General features: G+C 49.8%; 6 protein-coding genes across 6 annotated transcripts; 4 read left to right on the forward strand and 2 right to left on the reverse strand.

The window, feature by feature from the left end:
* Positions 1-596: 596 nt before the first annotated feature.
* F4807DRAFT_238619 (uncharacterized protein) lies at positions 597-1,794 on the reverse strand. Its single transcript, XM_047994253.1, has one exon. It carries the CDS (start codon positions 1,620-1,622, stop codon positions 702-704), a length of 921 nt encoding a protein of 306 aa, XP_047850653.1. The 5' UTR covers positions 1,623-1,794; the 3' UTR covers positions 597-701.
* A 158-nt stretch (positions 1,795-1,952) lies between these two features.
* On the forward strand, positions 1,953-2,968 carry F4807DRAFT_440003 (40S ribosomal protein S23). The gene is made up of 2 exons (XM_047999257.1): positions 1,953-2,497; positions 2,613-2,968. Exons 1-2 carry the CDS (start codon positions 2,239-2,241, stop codon positions 2,789-2,791), a joined length of 438 nt encoding a protein of 145 aa, XP_047850654.1. The 5' UTR covers positions 1,953-2,238; the 3' UTR covers positions 2,792-2,968.
* F4807DRAFT_440005 (putative para-hydroxybenzoate-polyprenyltransferase Coq2) lies at positions 2,969-4,805 on the reverse strand. Its single transcript, XM_047999258.1, has 2 exons — positions 4,678-4,805; positions 2,969-4,400 (listed from the first exon to the last, which is right to left on the reverse strand). The coding sequence occupies exon 2, from the start codon at positions 4,374-4,376 to the stop codon at positions 3,129-3,131; it is 1,248 nt and encodes a 415-aa protein (XP_047850655.1). The 5' UTR covers positions 4,377-4,400; positions 4,678-4,805; the 3' UTR covers positions 2,969-3,128.
* Positions 4,806-4,825: 20 nt separating this feature from the next.
* On the forward strand, positions 4,826-9,702 carry F4807DRAFT_238700 (uncharacterized protein). Its single transcript, XM_047994255.1, has 2 exons — positions 4,826-5,556; positions 5,612-9,702. The coding sequence occupies exons 1-2, from the start codon at positions 5,286-5,288 to the stop codon at positions 9,439-9,441; spliced, it is 4,101 nt and encodes a 1,366-aa protein (XP_047850656.1). The 5' UTR covers positions 4,826-5,285; the 3' UTR covers positions 9,442-9,702.
* A 943-nt stretch (positions 9,703-10,645) lies between these two features.
* F4807DRAFT_440013 (putative MFS transporter) lies at positions 10,646-14,175 on the forward strand. The gene is made up of 9 exons (XM_047999259.1): positions 10,646-11,368; positions 11,453-11,698; positions 11,770-11,840; positions 11,895-11,982; positions 12,127-12,207; positions 12,261-12,611; positions 12,671-12,714; positions 12,931-13,005; positions 13,067-14,175. Exons 1-9 carry the CDS (start codon positions 11,269-11,271, stop codon positions 13,631-13,633), a joined length of 1,623 nt encoding a protein of 540 aa, XP_047850657.1. The 5' UTR covers positions 10,646-11,268; the 3' UTR covers positions 13,634-14,175.
* Positions 14,176-16,154: 1,979 nt separating this feature from the next.
* F4807DRAFT_470361 (hydrophobin precursor) lies at positions 16,155-16,705 on the forward strand (the record flags this gene model as incomplete). The annotated part of the gene is made up of 3 exons (XM_048002810.1): positions 16,155-16,320; positions 16,383-16,468; positions 16,525-16,705. 3 exons carry the CDS (start codon positions 16,155-16,157, stop codon positions 16,564-16,566), a joined length of 294 nt encoding a protein of 97 aa, XP_047850658.1. The 3' UTR covers positions 16,567-16,705.
* Between the last annotated feature and the right edge of the window lie 6,794 nt (positions 16,706-23,499).

Consider the following 23,499-nt stretch of genomic DNA (forward strand, 5'->3'; position numbering starts at 1 on the left):
CATCCATCAAACAACCCACTCTACAACAACTACACACCCTTAATAGCCGTCAAGATGCAGGCCTTCTCCATCGTTGTGGCTATCGTCATGGCCGTTGTGGCTACTGTCTCCACCCCTGCGGAGGCGAGGGTAAGTCTTAAAGTCCCAGCACTGTATATAGACAGCTATTAACTCGTGGACCTAGCAAATGTCGCAAGGCCTAATCACGTCAGCGTGACATTCGGGGTTGGACAGGTTCGAGTTGATCTCGGTTTGCTTCCAAGACCAACACGTGCAGGACCTGTCCGTCTCCATAGCGCAGAAAGGCTACCCCGATATTGGATAACAACGGTATTTCGGGGGGCCGAGGAGTATGCGCATGGAATGAACGAGTTATGAAGACCACTTATGTTATGAACAATCGGTATTTGGCTCAGGAGTTGGACGGACGTTGAGGAGCGTTTTATGAGGACCAGTACTCGGGTCTGGCCACCTGTATATGAGCCACTCATTCCCCAACCACCAAGCGGTGACTATCATCAGGTCGCTGCAGGGTGTGTTAGCAGCCTCTTCAGGCCATTTTCATATGTCCCTTCATCTACCAACGCCTTCTCTATGACCATGTGAAGCCATTCCCTAGTGACCATTATAATACCGTAGCCAACCAATGCGCGAGACCGCTGATAATACACGATGCATGCGATTGTAAAGGATAACCCTCGTCAGACTCGCAGATTGTCGGGCATGGCGCTGTCGCCCCAAATATTCCGTGTTTCCTCCTCAACGGCCTTCATGGCAATAGCTACCTCCTCCAGTTTCTCGACAACATCCCTAACTCCCTGATCTATCTTCGAGAAGTAGCGATCATTCGCTTCTCTTCTATTTCTCGCGAGAAGTATATCCCTCTCCGTCTCCTCCTCAAGCTTGGCGCCTAGTCGCTCGCGGCCCGTTCCGCTGCTGCCAGGTCGTGGTACGCTTCCGGTTCCAACCGTGCTCTTTCCACCTTCCGTTCCCTCCGCCGCCGTGCCTACCGCCTTTCCAGCGTTAGCCGATATCGTCGTGCTCAGACCCGTCCCGGCAGCAGCAGATACGCCCATCTCGCCCAAAGCGCCCTTCAGGTTCGTCGCCTCATTCTTCGTCGTCGTCGCCGTCGCCGTCGTCTCAATCGCGTCCTCAGCCTCGCCGCGCGCCCACGCCTGCGCCAGCCTGACCTGTGCCGCGCGCAGCTCGGCCAGCTTGCGGTCGTGCTCCGGGCCGAAGACGTGCGTGCCGCCGCTCGCCGACAGCTCGACCTCTTCCAGCGTCGCCTGCATCTCGGCCCACAGGGCGTCGGTCCTATCGGCGGTGCGGGCGGAGTCCGCGGTCTGCAGCCGCGAGACGGCGGCGCGGTTGCGCGGGCCCAGCAGCGAGCTCGTCCGCGCCAGGGACGGCGCTGCCTGCGATTGCTGCGTCGTGGATGCGGCGGCGCTGGCGCTCGCGTTCTCGCGCACGTTCGAGGCCGAGGCCGATGCGGGCGGCGCGGCGGGCGCCGCGGCCATCATACCTGAGAGGGAGACATGCGAGGCTGCTGGCGAGGGATGCAGGAAGAGGCGAGGAGGGTCGCGAGCTTTGGATTTGCTCGGTGTTAATTTGGGAAGATCCATCGCTACATCTTGATGTGTAATAGAAAACGGTACGGTTCGAAGTGAAAAAGTAGACTTCTTTAAATATCCGTAGCTTCCGCGAAGAAAGGGTACCCAGGGAGAAAGATGCCGTGATTGATGAATAGAGTATAAATATGACCTGTTGATGAATAGATCGACGTGTTGGAAACTGCGAAAAGCGCGATTGAGTCTTGTCCCGAGGTATAAGCCACACTTAAATGCGGCTCAGCCACCGGAGTGGGTTAAGGTTTGGTTGTGCTAATTCTCCACAATAATGGGGCCACCAAATGGCCGCTCAGACCAGTCTGACCAGTATCGAACTAGGGCGAGGAAACCCTTAAGCATTTTTGCACCTGTGAAAAAAAATTAACCGAGAGACTTTACATCCACCAACCACTAGTACTTCCATTCAAGCATCCAAGCAAGACCTTCAACTCAACCCATCTCAAAGCGATACCACATAACACATCGGTAAGTCAATTACCCTTTCACGATCGACGATCAACCTACCATCATTCAATCGACTGCGCTCCATTCGAAAAATATAAAATAAAAATCAATACCATATTCCTCTCATTCGATCACCTACTGACTGCGCAACCCCTCTACAGCCATCATGGGTAAAGGAAAGCCTCGTGGTCTCAACGCAGCCAGAAAGCTACGACTGCACCGAAAGGAGCAGAAGTGGGCGGATCTCGGATACAAGAAGCGCGCTCTCGGTACCGCATTCAAGTCCTCGCCGTTCGGTGGTTCCTCCCACGCCAAGGGCATCGTCCTCGAGAAGGTCGGTGTCGAAGCCAAGCAGCCCAACTCCGCTATCCGAAAGTGTGTCCGTGTACAACTCATCAAGAACGGCAAGAAGGTTACTGCTTTCGGTACGAATACCTTGATTGTTTTCTACATTTATTCTAGCCACGGGGAAAGGAATTCGAGAGGAAAAAGAAAAAAAAAAAAAGAAGGACGAAATTGGCTAACACGATCTCACTACAGTCCCCAACGACGGTTGCTTGAACTTCGTAGACGAGAACGACGAAGTCCTGCTCGCTGGTTTCGGTCGCAAGGGCAAGGCCAAGGGTGATATTCCCGGTGTGCGATTCAAGGTCGTCAAGGTCTCCGGTGTCGGTCTATTGGCCCTATGGAAGGAGAAGAAGGAGAAGCCCCGCTCGTAAGCGGTCGGCCGGGGACGAAGGAAATGGAGTAAAACGTGCAACGAGAGAAGGTTCATTGGGCATGCGGAGTCGATACGGCTTGCTTTGTTTCATCACGGCATCAGAGGTTCGGGCCTTGATACTCATTCACAGGTAGACGAGATCCACGAATAGAGATCGTAAGTCGCCAAAGCAAAATTTGATATCTTTCAGATGTTTTGTGATTGTGATATGCTCAACCCGTAGTTCTATACCTAAGCGGACGTTATAATCTACAGTTTTCCCAGCCAGCTTTTATCTATGATCCGGATGCCTATGCCAGAGTCTAGTATATATGTACAGACTCACCAGTACACTTTCAACTCTCTATTTTCCCTTCTTCCTTGTCGTCTTCGGCGTATCTCAGCAGGTAATCAACCCCAAGTCCGAGGCTGATCGCACCACCAGTAATCCAACATCCATTAACGAACCACCACCAACAATCCTTGACGCTCTTCAAGTTTACCCTCGTTATCATCCATCCCAAAGCCAGCGCGGCACCTCCGCAACTACCGACGAAGAAAGCCGGGCCCGCGCCCGCCGCCATGCCCGCCGCTCCGAGGAGACCGATCTGAACAACAGCCAGCCCCGTCAGAACTTTCTTCGTATCAGCATCGTGTTTGAGCGCAATACTCTTGATGCCCGCCTTCGCATCGTCCTTGATATCCATGTGCGCGTAAATCATATCGTACAGCACGGTCCAGGCCACATTACTCGCGTACAGCAGCGCGGCGGCGCTCATCGCCGAGCTATTGGCCAAAAGATCGACGCCTAAAGCCGGAAAACCCATGACGGCGCCCCAGGAGAAGGTCAGCCCCAAAACGAACTGCGGGTAGTACGTCACGCGCTTGGCGAGCGGGTAACAGGCGACGAAGATAAGGCTCGGCACGCCGTAGAATAGGCATGGCAAGGGAAACTGCAGGAGTACGCCCAACCCGGCGAGTAGCTGCGCGCCGGTGTACGCGAGCGCGGCGAAGGGCGTTAGGGCGCCGCGCGCGAGGGGCCGGTGTTGTGTGCGGCGCACGTGTTTGTCGAGGTGCCGGTCCCAGAGGTCGTTGATGGAGCACCCGGCGCCGCGCATGATCAGCGCGCCGGCGAAGAAGAGGGCCGTGGTGCCGAGGACGGAGAGAGGGGGTGCTGCTGGGACGGCGAGGGGCGCGGCCATGAGCGTGGAGAAGAGGCAGGGGAAGAACAGGTAGTATGTTCCCGTCGGCTTGTCGATGCGGATTAGCTCCCCGTAGGGCACCCAGGATTTGGGCAGGTGGGAGAGGATGCCGGATGTGGGGGGTGAGTAGGGCGCTGCTACGGAGGGGGAGGATGGGGAGTCGATGGTGTGGGTTTGCCGGTTTGGCGGGTGTGATGGTGAGTGCGAGGGAGCTGGGATTATGTGTCTTGGATTGGGGAGGCTGAGGGCTGTTGTGGTTGGTAGCAGCCTTTGGGGATGGTGTGAGATGGAGATGCCTCTAGAGATATTGCGAGATTGGCTTGATAGTCGCCATGAGTTTAGCAGTGTCGAGCCACGAGATAGTAGGCACTTCGTGCCAGTAGCGGCATTGAGCCGAGGCATTGTGCCCGGTATCGTTATAGACTTCTGAGACTTAATTAGCCAGCTGAGTCTCTGAGGTTTCGAGCTTTGGGTAACAACTAATGGAAAAGGGGATAATATAAAGCGGTCTCTTAAGATAACTTATATGCCATATTAAGTTTTCTGGAGTTAACTAATCCAATTGGACATAGCACATGATTGTGGTATACGAATCTTCAGGACTGAATTTCTCGATACTGCTCAAGAAATCCATGGTGTTGGTTTTTGAGTGAAGTCACTAGTACCTCATGTATATGAATAATGGCGAGAAATGAGCGTTTACCTCTCGAATCCGGAATTTAACCTGTCACCTGAAACCCTCAGCTACATCTCCCCAGTTAGAAACAATGGCTTGCTCAAAGTCGTTTTCGAGAAATTGTTCTAAAGTCATTATCAAAAAATCAATTTTATGTAAGCTCAAATCCGAGCTGCCGGGATCCATCCTAGCCGGAGCTTTCTAGCTCCAACGGCATTGGTGGGGTAGATATAGTGGGGTAAATGTAGTAGACTTGTACCTAAGTATCTTTAATTGTCGTCTGTCAGTTATTGCCATAGCTCTTTCCTGGCGCGGTTCCCGTCATCGCATTTTCTTTTTTGTCACAGCTGTGAATTAATTTTTCGTCACAATTTCTCAGCTCAGTCCCAAGCAAGTTAATAAAGTTAATAATGTCGGCATTCGAATTCTTCTTCGTAATAAGTACCCAAACACCGGATAGATTGAGTCATCACCAACTGATACTGTCTTCAACGCGAACTACGTAGAGGCGCGTCTAGAGGCAATCGTCGCCATCTTCACGAACCCCGCTGTCGGCTGTTAACTATCGATGGACGATTTCAATCTGCAACTCAACTTCCACAACGTTACTTCTAGGATTGTAATACGTTGCTAAGATGCCGACCGCATTACATCCCCAAGCCAAATTCGATCCCATACCTCCAGATCTCGACCTCCACGCACTCGTCGATCGCACTCCAAACTTCGACTGGGTCGTGCGCATCTCTACTACCCAAATTAGGCGCCTCGGTCCCTCCGGCTTTGAGAAGCTAGTTCAGTTACATGTCATCGAGGGGGGTCGACCGTTGGTCATAGAAGGATGGAATAAGGTTCTTCCAGATGATCTATTCAGCGCAGCATGGCTGGAGAAAACATACGACAAGAAACGTAAGTCCTACCCCTATTGCGAAGTGCGTTCACATATACTCATATGTATTGGCAGAGGAAAATGTTCGCGACATAGGTGCACAAGCCGATATCCCAATGACCACGGGTCATTACTTGCGATCCATGCGACAGCTGACCAAGCAATGGACCCCTACTAATTACCGTGATGAGAGGCGACAGCGCCTTTACTTGAAAGACATAGATTGCCCTCCCGAGTGGTACGATCATCTAAAGAAAGTCATCCCCCCGAACGTTTTTTATATGAACGACAACATCAGCGAGAACCCAGGCGCAGACGCTCGAAACGACGACATCTTTGGCGCACCAGAGAAGACACCTGCTGTGGCGGGTGATCTAATGAGTAGCCTTCCGGAGGAAATGCGTGCGCAGAATCTCATGTGCTATATCGGGCATGAAGGCACGTACACCCCTGCGCATCGAGAGATGTGTGCGAGCTTGGGTCAGAACATTATGGTCGAAGCTTCTGGAGATAGGCATGGAGAGAAACCTGGCAGCTCTATCTGGTTTATGACCGAGACGAAGGATCGCGAAGTCATTAGAGAGTATTTCCTCTCCATGCTCGGCCATGACATCGAGATCGAGAAACATTTCGCGCAAATCAATGCTTGGAAGAAAGCCAATTTCCCCGTCTACGTCGTCGAGCAAAAGGTTGGCGATTTCATTCTGATACCTCCCCTGGCGCCTCATCAGGTTTGGAATCGTGGAACGAGGACTATGAAAGTCGCATGGAATAGGACTACAGTTGAAACTCTCGACTTGGCCCTTCATGAGGCCTTACCAAAGGCGCGACTAGTGTGCCGAGATGAGCAGTACAAAAACAAGGCCATCATTTACTATACTCTAGAAAAATACTACAAGGAACTTCAGGCGTCTGAGGAGAATGCCGAAGTGGGATGGTTAGGTCTCGGCCAAGAGTTAATGCAAAATTCGGCACGCATAAGACAAATGGCTCATGACTTCAAACACTTATTTGGTCTCTTCACTGAGATACTCGTTGACGAGATGTTTGGTTACAAGCAGAACAATGTTGAGTTCATCCCGTTTGACTCGAACATTACGTGCTCATATTGTCGATCCAACATCTTCAATCGCTTCCTAACTTGCAAATGCTGTGTGCGCACACTAATTAATGGGGATGAGGACACTTACGACATTTGTATGGAATGTTATGCTATGGGTCGCTCGTGCGTCTGTATCTCTGGCCTTCAATGGTGCGAGCAGTGGAAATGGTCCGATCTCATTGAGAAACATGAGACGTGGAGGGCCATGGTGATACAACAAGATGGTTATGTTGATATCAATTTATCTCCTCAACCCATCGAAATTGCGCGGAAGAAAACAGGCAAGAAATCGGTGGCGCAAATTGCGCAAGAGCAACTTCGAAGGAGACCTTGGAACGATATCACGAAACCACCGGAGCCTCAAGCTGAAGAGTCCGAACCCGAAGTTGATGATGAGGGCCGCGTCAAGAAAAAGTCGCGATCGAGACGAAAAGCTAAGAAAGGCGACGTATATCGTTGTCACGTATGTTGCCACAAAGACTACACGTATAAGCTGAATTTTTGCACAACCTGCCAAAATGCGTACTGCTATGGCGTTTTATGGAGAGCATTTGATATGATGCCTCAAACAGCTATGGAGATAGAGCACTGGCAGTGTCCCAAGTGTCTCAATATCTGCAATTGTGGGACGTGTAGACAGGGTGGTAGCACAGTTCCATACGTTCCAAAGAGTACGCTCCTTGGCCATGATACGCGTCCGATCGCAGATGATCGTAGCGTCGAATCAATCGTTGACTTCCGACAACACAACCTGAGCTGGCTGAAAGCTGCCGGGGAAGAGAATCGGAGCAAAGATACGAGGCGCATGCAACGATTGAAGCAGCAGGCAGATGCTGCAAAAGCCAATGATCCATTAGCGTCATTGGAAGCCGCGGACGATGCCCCTCATGACATGGACACGGCTCTCCAAGATTCAGCCATTAATGGTTATGGGGATGAAGATCGTGCAGTCCTACAGCTTGCCAACGCTGTTGCTGTCAATGAGCCTGGAAATGGCCATGCACCAGCTGCTGATGTACCGGACCATGAGAATCAACCAGAAAATCATTTTGTGGACGCTGACATGTCCGGTATTCAGAATGGTGAAGGAGACTCATCTTACCCAGATCCATCTCAGTATGGTGATCCATCAGTACCTGGAGTCAGCCGCGAACGTATGATGGGATTAGGATTCTACGATCAAGATGAGAGTGCAGACAAGATTTTGTTTGAATCATTCCAAATGCCTACTGCCGATGTTCTCAATAATGAGCCGGAAATATCCGACTTTGTCAAGAAGACCCTTCGACTAGCCAAGAGAAAGGCAAGGCTTGAGATAAACGACGATCCCGATTTTAGGGGTCCCAGAAGCCAGCCGCGCAAGAAACCTAGGACTGGAAATATTGATCAACTCGTCAACTTAGATCCGGCATTACTTGGTTCTCTTGGCAGTGGCAATGGCATTTCTACGCCAACGAGAGTGACCGCTCCGAACGACCACAGCGAACAGCCAGTTATTGAGGGCGCAGAAGCGCAATCTGAAGTAGCTGAAGGAACCCCTGTGTCTGTTCCCCCGCCTAAAAAGATAAGGCCGCGTCTCCCTGCTGATCCCTTGCGGCCTACCTTACGACACGCAAAACCGATGGTGTCATACGTGGATGCAGAAGAGCCCGCTGAGGATCCAGATGATCGTGTCCTTATTAGAGCTCTGAGAAACCTCGAATCAGAAAACGAGGATAACGCCCCAGAAGAGGAAATAAACCCTGTGGATTTGGCAGCCGACGCAATGAGGGCCTTGACGCAGCTTCCAGTACACGAGGGAGAAAGCTCGGCGACTGCTAAAAGTACCCCGCAGCCTGGAGCCAAAAGGCGAGGACGGCCACCCCGAAGCTCCATTGGAACAGCCGTCACCCCGTCCTCAGTTCCATCTACAGGTAAGAAACGTGGTCGCCCACCGGGACGCCCAGGGAAATCTACAATTAACGGCGCCGAGAATGAAGACATCACTATGGTAGATGCTGGTGTATCTGACGCTCACAATGCTCCCGCGGCCACCGATACTCCTAATGTTACTCAGAATGAGAACGAGGTTAGCGTAGAGGAACTTGAAGCTCAACTAGAGCGAGAGGAGCGAGAGTTGGCTGAGGCAAATCGGGACGTAGAGGACTCGCGACCAACTACAGCCACCTCAGCGACACTACCTCGCGAAGAGCCCTTAAAAAGACGAGGTCGACCTCCAAGACGATCCCGCGCACAACAATCACCTATAACACCAAACCCCGTCGACCTAGAACCGCCTCCGGACACACGCTTCATGTCCATGAGAGAACGAGCGGCTCTAAGGGGTAAGAAGTTCAAGATAGGACAACGCCGGCCAAGAGATACTGCAACGGGAAGCCCCGCTACGACATCGGCCAAAGGAACTCCTACGACTACGGCTGCACAGGCCAAAAAAGATAAACCCATACCCGAATCTAACGTCGTTGAGGAACCTGCTAGGCCAACTCCCAAGAACGGTCGCCCAGAGCTGGTGGACGATAATTTCGAGCCTGCTGTTGTGGAGATCGAGGATTCGTCTTCGCCTAGTCCCACGCCAGAACGTGATGTTCCGCCACAGCCGCGGCCTGTTAGGAGGTCGGGCGGCCCGACAGTCGTCAGGCTGGATTTCTCGGACGATAGTGTTCCGGAAGACTCGGGGAGCGATGACGACAGCGACGGCGATGTTCCGGCTAAACCTCGTTACACGGCAACACGCGGCGGTCGGGGAGGTGCAAGAGGGAGAGGAAGGGGTAGGGGCAGAGGTAGGGCGCGAGGCCGCGTCTGAATACGTACTCAAGCTATGAGATTACGGAACGGTTCGAGATGGAAGCAATGGAAACTGTACTTACGGCGTTGGCTCCTTCGGGCGGCGTATATTGTGCGTATGGTTTTAAAGGTGTGTTATTTTGTTGGGCATGATTCCCTCAACTTCTTTTCCGCCGTGGCGCTCGACGGCGTTCTTTCGCCCCCTTTTTTATGGGGTCTATAGTATATTGCTGAATACCCAAAATGCTATTTACATTTAATTATTATGCCTGTGATAGTTGTAGAAGAATTATTCAAGTCGAGGATTCCCTCTTAGATTGTTCTCGTGGGTTATAATTCAATGTTCCCGATTAGAATCATCTTTACAAACGACTCTAGACGCCTTCTTCTTAGTTTCTTCCGCCCATCCTCTTTTAATTGCGTTTCTTTTTAAATAAATCCCGATAAACTTGTATTTCATTTAACTCAGCTCTTCAAGTCAGGCTTCACAATGTAGTTGACATCGTTCATTCTCCCCCATTTCCTAATGATGTTTTGCTTCCCCATATGATTACCTATATTATGGGGTATTATTTGCCGGTATTTTGCACCACGCTATATGACCCAAGTATTTTTAGTTTACTCGGTAACACCATCACTCTCCCTGCGAGCCCTTCAGGATTCTATACCCGGGGCTCTATAGTTGATTTAGCGTGACACTATTTTGACGGCATATGTTTCGGACATATAAAATGTCCCGATACCCCAATACCTGTTCAAGATAGCTTCATACGGATATATCAAGGTATCCTCGAGACGAATGACGAACAAGATGTTAAACATCATAATTTACAACTGATTGGCCCTTGTATTTCCTACTTGATAATTACCTCTCCTAATAATTTCAATATTACCTGCGTAAATTCAGAGTACGAACTCTTGGTTCCTACTTAAGGGTTACTGATATCCTATATCTAGGATATTTTGTTGAAAAACACTCGTACCTACAGGTAGCCATCTAGTATCAGGTAGGTACCTATTAATTGAATAGCGTTGCATCAGCTGTTCAAAATGTGAACATCTAAGTACCGGCAATCCGGTAAGTATCACGTAAGGACGGTAGTTTGAGATAGCATGTGGCGAGGTTGTAATGTTGTACTTGGAGAACCATCTGTGCGGATGTGATCGAGACATGTTCTGGCTCACAAAGAAGCACGGCAGTTATATTATATAGGTAACAAAACGTCGAATTGATTCTCAGCTGTAGCTCGCTAACGTAGGAATACTAGTGGCTCTTCAGGGGCCACCTAGCTGATTCAACTCCCTGTTCCGATACAATATTCCATGTAAGCATTCGATCATCCAAGACGACGCGAATAAAGTTATTGGAAAGCAAATAGGAGTCATGTGTCTTTATTATCGGCGTTAAGACATTAAAACCAAGTTTCAAAAGGACCATTGCTTGGGGAACGGGGTAAAATAACGATAGTCCTCGGTAACAGGGCTTCGGCTATACTAATAAGCATCCCTCCACATACTGGGATGTTCTCATCATGCCTATTATGGAATGTGTAATACGACCCCAGGTTATCAACTACTTCCCCGCGATTTAAGAGATGGGGGTGGTCGAGAATCCCCCGAAACCTTGGCTGGGGAATTTGCGATCGTTGACTTATGTGAGATGTGACCGCGAAAACGCGAAGACGCAATCTCGAACAAATAGCAGAAGATAGAAGGTCGTGTAACGTTCATATACGACTGACGATACATCGGCCCGCATCGCCCCTTGTGTTATTGACATCCTCTCTCTTTCATCCTCTTGGCTTCCCAAGCACCTGGTACAGCTGAATTAAAAGAAAAAAAAAAGATGGCGTCAGAAGCCGCCGCGCAGAGTAAAGACCACCACCTCCTGCATAGTCACGCGCACGAGGAAGACATTCCAGGGACCGTGAATCTGAAAGCCGCTGGTACGTTGCCCAAAGAAGCCTCTTCAAACCCAGTGAATATTACCTAAACTCCGCTCTGGATACTAACATGAGTACACGTAAAAGAGGGCGACGATGTCGCGTACGGGCAAGCCCTCTTCCCGGTTCCGGCCGAGGATCCCAACGACCCGTTGCAGTGGTCCAATTTCAAGAAGACGATGATCCTGATCATCTGCTCTTTTTATTCCTTTCTAGCGAACTCCTCGCTCATCGGCCCCTCTCCGTACATCGACCTTTGGGCCGAGGAGTTCGGGATATCGACGACCAAGGCCTCCGAATTGGTCTCTTACCCTAATCTGGCGTTTGGCTTTGGTATGTGTCGCCGCCTTCGAGAGTCGAGTGAACGCTAGTAGAGAAGTTGTGTGTGTGCTAATGCGAGAAAGGCTCCTTGATCTTCGTGCCCATGTACTTGAAGTACGGTCGCCGACCTGTAATGCTGTTTTCTCTCGTTTCGGTAAGACGCGCCAGAATCTTAAATCCCCGAAGCAGAGGTTCTAATGTGTAATAGTTTGCCGCAGGCTTGATAGGAGCATCTCGATGTACCACGTACGGCGGGCTTCTTGCTGCGAGGATAGTTCATGGATTCGGTTCTTGCGGTAGGTAAATTTGAGTCTTCCCCCTTTCTGACTCGTCTTGAGGGTTAGAACTTTCCTCTTGGATGGACTAATCCACAGCCCTCGAGATATGTTTCAAGTATCTGAACATTTCAGCTGCGTAGAAATTTCCTAACTCAGTAATAGTTTGCGAGGCCTTACCCGTTCAATTAGTGAATGACATATTCTTCCTGCATGAAAGGGGGAAGAGAATCGGATACTATACAGGTATAGCGAGTCCAGGATTAGCCTTTACCCAATCTGTATCTAACTTCCAATAGTCTGCTTATGTCTCGGAACCTTTGGATCGCTTCCAGCTGGATACATGCTGGCTGGTGGTTATGGCTGGAGACTGTTCTTCTACGTGGAGTTTGCGTTCGCGATGGCGCTTCTCATCCTAGCTTTCTTCTTTGTTGAGGAAACATCCTATAATCGGAAGGCCTTCACATACCCTTCGACGCCGCCAAACGATACAGAGAAGGAGGGAGTCTCGGAAATTGAAAAGGGGTCTCAACATGCTGACCTAGTTGTCCCTCCTCGTAAAAGTCTCTTGCAGACACTAAGCCTGTGGGGAAGGGTCGACAACGACGTACCCTTCTTCAAGACAATGATTCGCTCGTTCACTTACTTCCGTACGTAGCATCAGGGGATCTCGTCTCTGGGTCTGTATTGCGGCTGACTGGTAATTTAGTTGTACCGCAATCCTTGTGGGTAATTACTACTTTTGGAATCAATGGTGAGTGATGAAGTATCCCGATCTGAAATGCGCTTCCCTTCATTTTACATCACCCGCGGTATCCTATTCTTTTCCTTGGGGCTAACAGGTTTCCAGTATGTTACGTTACAGTCCATTGTCCCGTCATCTCGATCTGTTCATCTATCGAAGCTTGAAAATATAGTTATTGGAGTAGTATCAAGGCCTGGTTCGTGTAGAGTGCTAACAGCCAGCAGATTGGTCTTTCGGCCTTGGCCTTCTCTTACACATTCCCAATTTTGATCGTTTCGCCACCCTATAATTGGGCCGTCGTAAGTCATCCTTCGTGGTAACATCATTCCGGCGCCTATGCAGCTCCTAATCTATACGTAGACAAACTCTGGACTTTTTGCTATTGCTGCGGTGGTGGGCTACGGGTTGGCCGTTCCTTTTACATCAAGTTCAGATAGACTAGCCGCGTACTTCACCAAACGTAACAACGGTATCCGAGAAGCCGAGATGCGTCTAGGTGTGATGCTGCCGGCAATGCTAATTGGGCCGGCTGGAATTGTTCTCTACGGTCTTACCGCGGAAAGGGGTCTGCATTGGATATGCTTCTTTGTGGGTGGAGCCATGAACTATTGGGCTGCGTACTTCTACTTCTCTTTCACGCTTGCATATGCCGTAGATTCCTACTACGCTAACACATCTGAGATGCTGATTGCCATGAACATCGGCAAGCAAGCCATCAGCTTCGGACTCGGATTAAAAGTGCTAGCGTGGGTATTGGAGAGCGGCTACGCTGTCGTCATCTCGGGAGCCTTTGGAGGCGTACTACTTCTAAATAATCTCTTCCTCCTGTTTTTCATGATCTGGGGTAAGAAGCTGCGGAAGTACCTGTCAGAAACGTGGCTGGCTAGGTTGCATTTCCGAAGCATTCGGGAGGTTACAACCCATTAAATGTAGAACGTGGACAGCTGGAAGACGGGGCACAGCGATCAACATTAGGGGCAAATTTATCTCCTAGAACCAACATATCTTCAACCATGAATACGGGAAGAGGGAAACGCGTGGAGAATCTAACTAGTTGAGATTTGTTTACCAAGGAAACTAGCAATTCTAGAAATTTTGAATAGCCCTATGCTGGGGAGTCGTACGATCTTCGTTGGCCAGCCTTCCAAAAAACCAACTGCTGAGCTTAAAGCCTAGGAACCAAACTAATGCAGCTCATACAGGTGGCGGATTCAGCGGAAGCGTTAATGGGCTCCGCGCGGCCCCAACGGTCCGCAGCGCACAGAATTCCCGCCCCTTTACCGCTGGGGCCGGTCAATATTGTTGAGTATGATTGTGTGTTCACCGACGAATTGATACCTGTTATAGGAGATTACACGGAGGGAAACTTGTATTTCGTTTCAATGTGACCAGGAGGCGAATAAGGTCATTTGCTGTCAACTTCATACCTTAGCGGCTGGGACACTCTCGCTTTCCAAGGCTTCCGAGAGGCGCGTAATAAATCAACTTCTTTGACATGACGTCTTCCTGCGTTCGCGTACATGCTGAAGTTGTTCCTCGGAATAATTCCTACGTCCCGTTCCATACCGCTCTTGCATAAGAAGCTTGTTAGCTGAATTTAGGTAGTCAGTTGGATCAGTCACGTAGCATGTTAGTTGACAATACAAGGATAATCTGCATGGCTTACGGTATGCAGTCGGCACTAATTACAATGGAGAACGGAACTTCAGATGAAAAGATTGCTTGGGACCCATAGGGGCCTGGAAATTCTCCGCGCCTCTAAGCAAAAAGACCCCTGGGACTAGGTATCGTTGGAATTGATTCACTGCGATGGCACATAACATTGGGGTATGCGTTTATTCTCAAGAAAATACCACAGTAGTAAGCTGAAACTATTAACATTATTTCAAGTGAATTCTCATTAAACCCCAATTCCTTATTACGAGAAAGATGGAAATATCTTTGGGCGGACCACATATAATGGTGTGATTGTCGATACAGACTCGGGCCTAGAATCCGAGTACGCCAGTACGCCGCCTTCAGATCTGGCTCAGGCACAGGATCGTGGATCTAGCTTTATTCCACCTAGATCTGTCAGTGGAGAACTTTATTTATTAATGGACCTGTCAAAGTCCGCCACTGTCAAAACGCCGGCATGATGCAGTGTGACGGTTCCCGATTCGGCAATGAAGCATTAGCTGCGGCAGTCATCGAATCAAACGTTGAGGCTCAAGCCACAAGCAATTTAAAGCCTTAGAGCTGATCATGGGCGTCCAGTCATTACGGAATGGTATTTCATAATAGGTAAACAGGGCTGGGGCCTTTGCGGGGATTGCATATTCGCCGTCTAAGTGGCTGGCCCACCCTAGCTAGGCACACACACACGTATGTACATACGCGTTGTACAGGAAAATAAGAAGGGTGATTGCATGAAGAATTTTTGTGTGTGAAGAGAGATGAGCCAAGCTTTCCCGTGAAACATGAGATGTAGGGTTCGCGGGAGAGGCTTGCATAAAACGTCAAATACCGAAACATATAATATGACAGAGTTCAATTTGAACCTGATATCATGTCAGTAACATGAGGTTTTGAAAAACGAATACGCGTAATTTGAAAATGAGATATCCTATTTTGTGTGCTAGTCCATCCCTAATAGCGGAGCCTCGTATAGGCAATTCAGGACAGCCAAGAGGGAACGGTGTAGGTAATGTCGTGACGAAAAGGCATTCTGCCAGTTGTGTTGTCCTGAGCCCTGGTCTGCTTACGTATGTTAAAAGAGCGGCATGAATGGAACAGAAAAAACAGCCTTCGACGTCACCTGCGAAGGCTATTAAATTAATCAACCAAAGTTGAAAAGCGTACGATTGCAACATTGCGTTGTCATCGTGCTTGAGTCTGATTGGCTGCTTGGTACCAGGAGCTTAAGCTTACCTTCTTGGGAACAACTCTTCCAACTTGGTGCTGCTGTCGATCTATTCCCTTGTTGAGTAACGGAGCTGGTCCCGTCAGGCTCTCGAATCTCTAACTACCCTTGTGTCCTGCATTCAGCTCTTGAGCTCCTTCGAAATTGAATGCCGCTATAGCGATGTTTGGTTCACAGAGATGGACCTGATAGGCGCATCGCTCTCACCTCCTTTCGATACGGTCCATGCTTGAACATGGGAAGCTATTCCCACAGCCCGACGTTGCATCCTGGTGCTGTCAATCTCAACCACTCAACCAAAAACTTGAATGGGCCTTCTTGAGAAGCCTGGGCCATCAGATGTCCTGGTCATGAACGGAGAAGACAGCCCGGAGGAAGGTTGGTTTTCGAGTATAAGAATCTGTTGTCTTCCTGTCTCATCTGGACTTTTTTTCCTCCATCACCACCACCATCAACAGCATCAATCTTCCAAGTCAGCCCTCACTTCTGTCTCTTGCACCATCCGCCGAATCTCAAGGTTCAAAATAATCCAACACTACCATCAAAATGCAGTTCACTACCGCCATCGTTGCCTTCATGGCCACCGCCGTCATGGCTACCCCCGGCTACGCTGGTGATGGCAGCTACGTTGCCTGCAACCCCGGCCTCTACAGCAACCCCCAGTGCTGCGCTACTGATGTTCTTGGTGTTGCCGACCTTAACTGCGCGACTCGTAAGATTCCCTGAAACCTAGAATCGGAAAATCGAATATCTGCTAACATAGTTCCACTCTAGCCTCCACGGAGCTCACCAGCGCTACCCAGTTCAAGGCTGCCTGCGCTGCCATTGGCCAGCAAGCTCGCTGCTGTGTCATCCCTGTCGTAAGTAACAGTAACTTCCTACATCTGCCACACGCACGAACTAACAACATCTACAGGCTGGACAGGATGTTCTCTGCCAGACTCCCGTCGGCATCTAAGTGGTGGTCTTAGGGCGATGACGGAAGGCTCTTGGTGAAGAACGACAATCTTGGGACAGAAAGCTACCTCGCTATCCAAATACATCGCGACCCGCCTTCGGTGTAATTAACAGAATGGGCCGCGGTCATAGGAGGTGCAATGATGCAGTTGTGATGGGTTGTCTTTCAAGCTTGTCTTCTCTTCTCGGTATCTACATTGCATAATATTAGCGTCTAGTAATATCAAGCGCTCAACCCCCCAAAATTCTTCACTTAGCCTTTGTCATTTGTGAAATATGTTACCTACTCATTCAATTTTGTGTGAACTGACTTGATTACCTCGGTATCTACGGAGTAGGTATTTACCCCTTTCCCCGTAAATACGTAGGGCGGTGTACTATGCCAAGTCTATTCGTACCCATTCATTGTCTGCTTACGTATACCAGCCATGAATTTGAAGGAATCGGCGAGTAGTACTTACCTACTCATGTTTGCGGATTTTGCTATGTACTTACCTAAGCACGAGGAATAAAAAACTTCATTGATATGCGATTCATTTTTGTGCTGCGCTTTCTCCGTAGTTCCGAAGGAATGGTTCCGGCGGGTACTGCCGGAGTCGGTCCACACTAGGTAGGTAGCGATAGTCTGTCTCCGCAAAATCTCGCCTCCCTTTCAGGCTTGTTCCTTCCTTTTCGGGAACATTACCACGCAGCCACGCAGCCACATCCCCGGTAGCCGGGACACCTCCTTCTGGATTCGGTCTTGAGACAGATACTGGAAGGTGCGGAGCATACCTGATCCATTAATTGGCAACATTGTCGTGCGGCCGCCGGACTGGAAGGTGGATACTTGGCCTTGTTGAAAACTTCGGTATCCCAGCGTAAATCAGTTGCCCCACGGCTACGGGGCAAACAATACTTCAGTGGGTAACCGGTAGATAACTTATTTCAGCCTTGAGATTGCTTAGGGCGCAGCCATTTCTACGGAAATAGAGTACTGCAGTATTGGGCCCTCATTTAAGAACTACGGACCACACATGATTACTTTAAGCTGAGTGCCTATACGGGAACCATCTTGGAGAGACATCTGGGATTCTTAATCTGTCGGGTACTATGAACAATGGCGAAAGCCAGGTAACGTCTCATCCTCAATAACTTCCAGGTCGTCAACTTTAGCTATCCTTCCACGTGCAAGAGCATCCATCGAAATGGCATTCGGCGATAAGCCAATCATCTCCCCAACGCCCATGGCAAGATCACCAATGACATGACCGGGAAAAAACACACAATAGAGAAACATAGAAAAGAAAGAGAATGGAAATTTCTCAAGTGGTATCTCAGGTAACAAAAAGCCTGCTACGCCTAGCTAAAGCTCTCCGCCCGGCACCTCGTGTGCCGCGGCGTCGAGGGGAAATGATAACGTGAAGGTAAAAGGTTCCAACAAGGGACATTGCTTGCGCAATGTCATTCCATAAACACATCCTAGCTGTGATTCGTTCGTATCCCGTTCAGATCGTTCGTGTTTGTCTGCGGTGGAAGATGTAGGGTGGTTGATTAAGTGTTAAAAGGTTGTGAGGTATGGTTTCTGGCTTTTTTTGCCAGTAAAATCGCCATAAGCAACTCGGGATATGAACAAGTTCGACATCCCGAGCAGAAAAGGGCTATGAGACTCCTTAAACTCCTTGCCAAATATGCTGCATGTGCTCGAAAAGGGCGGTAAAGCAGAACTCCGGATAATCAAGGTGGCGGGCCAACCGAGGGTGGAGTAAAAGGTACGCAATAATAACAGCAAGACATATAAGAAAGGCTGCTAAAAGCATCCCACACCAACCCCGCGACTAAAAGCAGTTGAGGCTGCCCTTCTTCTTTTTCTTGTTGTTAATTGCATTCATACGTTCCTCAAGGTGGGTTCTCGCCCTTTCAGCGTCTTGCCGTTTCTTGCGTTCCTCCTCAATCTGGTGAAGACTGTCGCGCCAACGGTTGTCTTGTTGAGGGCGTTCCTTGAGCTCTTTGACTTCTTTCTCAAGCTCTTGCGCACGCTTTCGCCAGGCCTCACTATCGGCCTTGCTCTTCTTGGATTGGTTCTCCAAATCGGTGAGAGCTTCTTCCAAGGTGGCAGTTAATTGTCTCTCGGCCTTTAGGTGCCTCTCGATGCTCTGGATCCTAGCTTCCTGATCTTCCCGGATTTGGGCTAAGGCAAGGTCGTGACTAGTGGGCCGACCACCAGTGGGCGTCGGCGGCACACCCTGTGTTGGAGACGCCGCACCAGCAGGCGGTAGAGGAGGGAGGGGAATAGCGGGGGGTGGAGACGGCAAAGAGACGACAGATGCCGTCTTACGGACCTGCGAGCTCGTTGAGCCGGTTCTCTTCGGCGTATCACCATTTGCAACCTCATCGAGACGAGCCTAATGAAACGTTAGTTGAAATTGAAGCGATATGTGAAGAGGCAACTCTTACCTGGAGGGCAGACATCTCGTCCCGAAGGGTGTCCAGTTCTGCTTGTGCCTTAATTCTAGCTGCATTAGCTTCCTCCAATTGCATGTTACGCTCTGTTTGGAGCGTAGACAATCGGTTATTTGTAAGCTGAGCTTGGTCGTAGTTGGTCTGGAGCTGATCTTCCAACTCTTCCACTAGACGAGAATGCTTCTTGTTCTTATTCTCAAGGTCTGCCATCCTCTTCTTAACTGCTGTCAGCTGCTCCAAAACAGAGGGGTATGGGCTCTTCAAGCTCTCGCCGTCTGAGTGAAGCATGTCGTTAAGCGAAGACTTTACAGCCTCAAGATCGCGCATGATGGTGTTATTGATAGCGGAAAGCTCTTCAATGTGACCTTCAAGCTCGACTGATTTCTGCTGTTCGATAGCTAGAGCTTTCTGGTCTGCTATCAGGTACTCGATACGTTCACTAATCTTTTCGAGGCTAACATCGAGGCCTAGGGCGAAAGCCACTTGAGTAGCGATCTTCATAAGTTCGTCGCGAGCTTCAGCAACATCACTTTCTAGCAATTTGATGTTTTCGGCGTGCTCTAGCATGAGTTCATTGACTTGAGCGTCATACTCTTCCTTGGAGCTAGTGCTAATTGCGTTGAGTTCCCTGGCATGGTCCTCGTGTAACTGAGCTAGGCTCTCTTCGTGTGCCTTCAAGGCTTCCTGGTGCTCTGTAATCTGGGTTTCGAGGCGAGTAACAAGTTGTTGGTAGCTTAGAGACTCGGTAGATGCAATATCGCGCGCCTTGGAGGCTTCTTCGAGCTGCTCCTTTGCTAGAGCATGCGCTTGTTCTAGTTGGGCCACCTTAGTCGCATTGCCGCCAATGATTGTCTTAAGCTCGTTGATCTCGTTACGGAGTGAAGTGATGAGATTCTGGTGCTTGGTTTCCACCTCCTTTGACTCCTCATCTGTCTTTGCGTGTTCTTGAGACTCATTAAGCTTTCCATTAACAAATGCGATTTCTGCCTCAAATTCACTAATGGTCTTCTGCATCTGTTCCTCGGCAGACTGCAATGCATCTAGAGCAGATTGGTGTTTATCTTGCCAGGTCGAGAGTTCGGCCTGAAGATGCGCAATCTTCTCTTCCTGAGCAGCACGTAGCTCATCGTCTTGGCTACTACGGTCCTCGGCCTGCGGTAGCGACATCCACTCGGCTTTACCAGTGGCGCTAATAGATGCTCGCAAGGCTTCTAGTTCGGAAACAAGCTCCTGTTCGCGAGTGTCGTGAGCTTCCTTCATTCCTTGGATCTGTTGCTCATTCCTCTCCAGCTGTTCTCTCAATGCGGCAACCATGGACATGTCCATGGGACTCGACTTCAAGCTAGATCGTTCGCGCGTTAGTCCCGTGATAATTGTCATCTTGGTTTCCATTTCCTTCTTGGCGGTCGCAACATCGGCCTCCAACTCCTGAATGCGTTCAGACCTAACGTGTAACTCGTGCATAGCGGCGTTAAGGTTAAGATCGAAATTCTGCATGATATCAGGTTGTTGCTCGAAGTTCTCGGCGGCGATGTTTCGGAGCGTTGCGAAAGATCGATGGGCCCTGTCAATAACTAGGACGTTTTGACTAGACTTCCGGCGTATCACTGGTGTGGCCATCCTTGGAGATGGTGGCTCCGCGTATTTCGCCTTCGCAACTTCGGTCTTGAGCTCCTCAACCATATCTAGCGTCTCCAGATGCTTTTCCTCTAATTGAGCATACCTGTCTGCGAGTTCTTTTTCGGCAGCCTGTTTCTCATCTGCTAATACTTTCAGTCTTTCTAACTCAGCAGCTAGAGCCTCACTGTTATCACTGCTAGCCGTTCCCGTCACAAGCGTCTCTCGAGACTCGGAAGGCTTATGGGTCTCGATCACCGGAGTATCTACAGTAGTAGGGGAGTCCATAGCTGAGGATAATTCCGAGGAGAGCGATCGCGATAATAACGTTGTATCTTTGATGTCGCTCGACCTCACATCGGATAAAAAACTCGACGGCCTCGTCTGGTTAGGAGAAGTAATTGATAGGAGCGAATCGCGGTGGCGGTTTGGATGCCGCGCCTCGTCGACCTGGTCTTGCAGTTCCGCTAACGTCCGCAACGCCTCTTCATACTTAGCATGAAGCATGTCGTACTGGTTAACTGTCGACTCATGTTCAACTCGCAGAGAAACCAATTCTTCGGTTACACTTTCGAGCTTGTCGGCAACGAACTTGGTTTGAGCGGGGCTTTGGGGCGGATAGTCGGTATCTGGCATAGTCTCCCCTAGATTTTCGCCCGGCGTCCGAGGCACCTCATGATCACCAGCATCCCCTTCAGGTTGGACATGCTCACTAACTTCTTCCTCGGTACCTTCGGCCACTTCGGGAAGGACACCTCTAACACCTAAACTGGGCCGACTCGAGTGGCTCTTGTGCGATCGCTCCGAGAAAGTACGACGATGTCCGATGCCATTGCTATGCTCGGATTGGGTATCGGACTGCTTGCCGTCCTGGTGGATGTGATCCAATTCGTGGAGAAGATTGTCAAGCTTTCCGAGACTTCGTTGGCGTTCGATAACCTGCTCAAGACGATCAATTTCGCGCTGCATCAGTTCCTGGTCCTGGTCAGACTCCGCAAGTCTTTCCTCAAGGGTGGAAATGTATTCCTCGGCGGCGGCTTCATTTTCTCTGATTCGAGCGATCTCCTTCCGTAATTCCAGAACGATAGTAGCATTCTTCTCTTCCCCGGAAGTGTGACCATCAAGCTTGGTCTCCAGGTCATGAAGATAACTCTCTGTGTTGGCTTCGCGATCCATCACTTTCTGTAGACGGGCTTGCAATTGAGTATTGAGAGTTTCAACGTAAGCACACTTGGTCTCCTTCTCTAGTAGATTGGTTTCAGTGTTTGAGAGGGTGGCCCGTGTGCTGGTGAGGGACTGCTCGAGCGTCTGAATCGTTTTCTCATACTCTAAAACAACCTGTTCAACGGCCTGAGCGAAAGAATTAGAGCGGTTTAGCCTTTCGGTTGCGACGTCACCAAGACTCTCCTCTGCGGATTGGTTTTCTGCGGCTTCATTGTTCCGGGCCTTAGCCATTTCAGCAATAAGTTTCGCATGACGCTGACTCAGGGTATTGTAACTTTCCTGAGCATCCAAAAGAGAGTTTTGTAGTTCCGTCTCCCGCTCGTTCTGTCGCTCGGACCTCTCGGTTGCTGGAACATTGCGACGCTCGCCCCCACTGCGCTCAGCACTTCTGATCTGTTCGCGTAAGAAAGCGACCTCGGCCTTCAGGCGCTCAATAATTGCTTGCTTATCACCCTCCTCTACCTGCTGAATCCTAGGCTTGCTTTGAATCGCACGGGCTCTCTGTGCGTATTGTACAGTGTTGAGTGTTTCGCTAAGGTGAAATTCCGCGGGAGTTACACAGGCGATCATGTACGTTATAGCATTCCCGCCCAGGGAATCCTGAAGGAGTCTCGTTAATCTCGAATCGCGGTAGGAAACGTGGGATCCGGCTTGTCTGGAGGAAAGTTGGGATATGACTTTGCCCAAAGCGGCAAGACCAGCGTTGATCGAGATACCCTCGCGGGCCCGCTCTCCTTGAGCACCGGTATTTTTCAAACGTTCACTACCAGCTAGATCGACAAAGTGCAGCTTGCTGTCAGTCGTGACATACGTGTCGGTTCCCGTCATAGTCTCCAAAGGAACCGAGAATCTCTTATTAGCTCCTTGAGCGCTTTGCGCCTTGCTCTTGCGCTGCACGAGATTTAGACTGAAAACAGCGTGCGATCGAGAGGATTTGGCATTAATAGCAGTCGCATCAGTCTGTCGGATTGTGGAACCGAAGTTCAAAGCATTCAGCAAGTCATCTACCGAGTTGATATCAACCTGTTGCAGGCCAGTGAGAATGATATTGCCCTTCGTATCTTCTCGGATAGTCACATTGCTTCGCTCAGACGGCTGAAGATGATCCGGCACGAGCAAGTCACGCAACTGCTCGTTGTAGATTTCAACATATGTCGCCTTTAATGACCAGTTCTTTTCAACCTTAGGCGTAGGGGATTGGACGGAATAACGAGCTGGAGTTTTTAGCTGGGACATGGAATTGCGATTAGAGCTTCGCGTAGGACCATCCAACTTCTCAAATAAAGCCATCGCAGCTCGTGGAATTACACCTATTTGAGTGGCATGTGTCAGCAGTCTGGTTATGAAACTCATGGCAGAGTAGGTTTATGAATTGCTTACCCATTACTTCCAAGTCGCCCTGCTCTGAGGGCCCAGATGTTCCCATTGTGTAGGATTTGCCTGCGCCAGATTGGCCGTAGGCGAGGAGGGAAACATTGTAACCTTGCAGAAAAGCATTGACACTGTCTGAAAGATATTCCCAGATTCCTTCCTGGGTGACTTCGGCGCCAAAAACTCGATCGAAGATAAACAACTTCTTTCCTTGCGGCGCGTCGATGGAAATACCTGTGTTAGAGGTTGTCTGGACCATCGACCGTTGGAATCGTTGTGG

This window comes from Annulohypoxylon truncatum (genome assembly GCF_022578515.1).
Source record: "Annulohypoxylon truncatum strain CBS 140777 unplaced genomic scaffold F4807scaffold_36, whole genome shotgun sequence".
Classification (NCBI taxonomy): domain Eukaryota; kingdom Fungi; phylum Ascomycota; class Sordariomycetes; order Xylariales; family Hypoxylaceae; genus Annulohypoxylon; species Annulohypoxylon truncatum.

Bases quoted from the DNA above. Each gene is read 5' to 3' on its own strand.
- F4807DRAFT_440003 (XM_047999257.1), top strand. From the start codon at position 2,239: ATGGGTAAAGGAAAGCCTCGTGGTCTCAACGCAGCCAGAAAGCTACGA. The intron at 2,498-2,612 runs GTACGAATACCT...ATCTCACTACAG, and splicing joins CAAGAAGGTTACTGCTTTCG to TCCCCAACGACGGTTGCTTG.
- F4807DRAFT_440013 (XM_047999259.1), top strand. From the start codon at position 11,269: ATGGCGTCAGAAGCCGCCGCGCAGAGTAAAGACCACCACCTCCTGCAT. The intron at 11,841-11,894 runs GTAAGACGCGCC...AATGTGTAATAG, and splicing joins TGCTGTTTTCTCTCGTTTCG to TTTGCCGCAGGCTTGATAGG. The intron at 11,983-12,126 runs GTAGGTAAATTT...ACTCAGTAATAG, and splicing joins TCATGGATTCGGTTCTTGCG to TTTGCGAGGCCTTACCCGTT.
- F4807DRAFT_238619 (XM_047994253.1), bottom strand. From the start codon at position 1,622: ATGGATCTTCCCAAATTAACACCGAGCAAATCCAAAGCTCGCGACCCT.
- F4807DRAFT_238700 (XM_047994255.1), top strand. From the start codon at position 5,286: ATGCCGACCGCATTACATCCCCAAGCCAAATTCGATCCCATACCTCCA. The intron at 5,557-5,611 runs GTAAGTCCTACC...ATGTATTGGCAG, and splicing joins GAAAACATACGACAAGAAAC to AGGAAAATGTTCGCGACATA.
- F4807DRAFT_440005 (XM_047999258.1), bottom strand. From the start codon at position 4,376: ATGCCTCGGCTCAATGCCGCTACTGGCACGAAGTGCCTACTATCTCGT.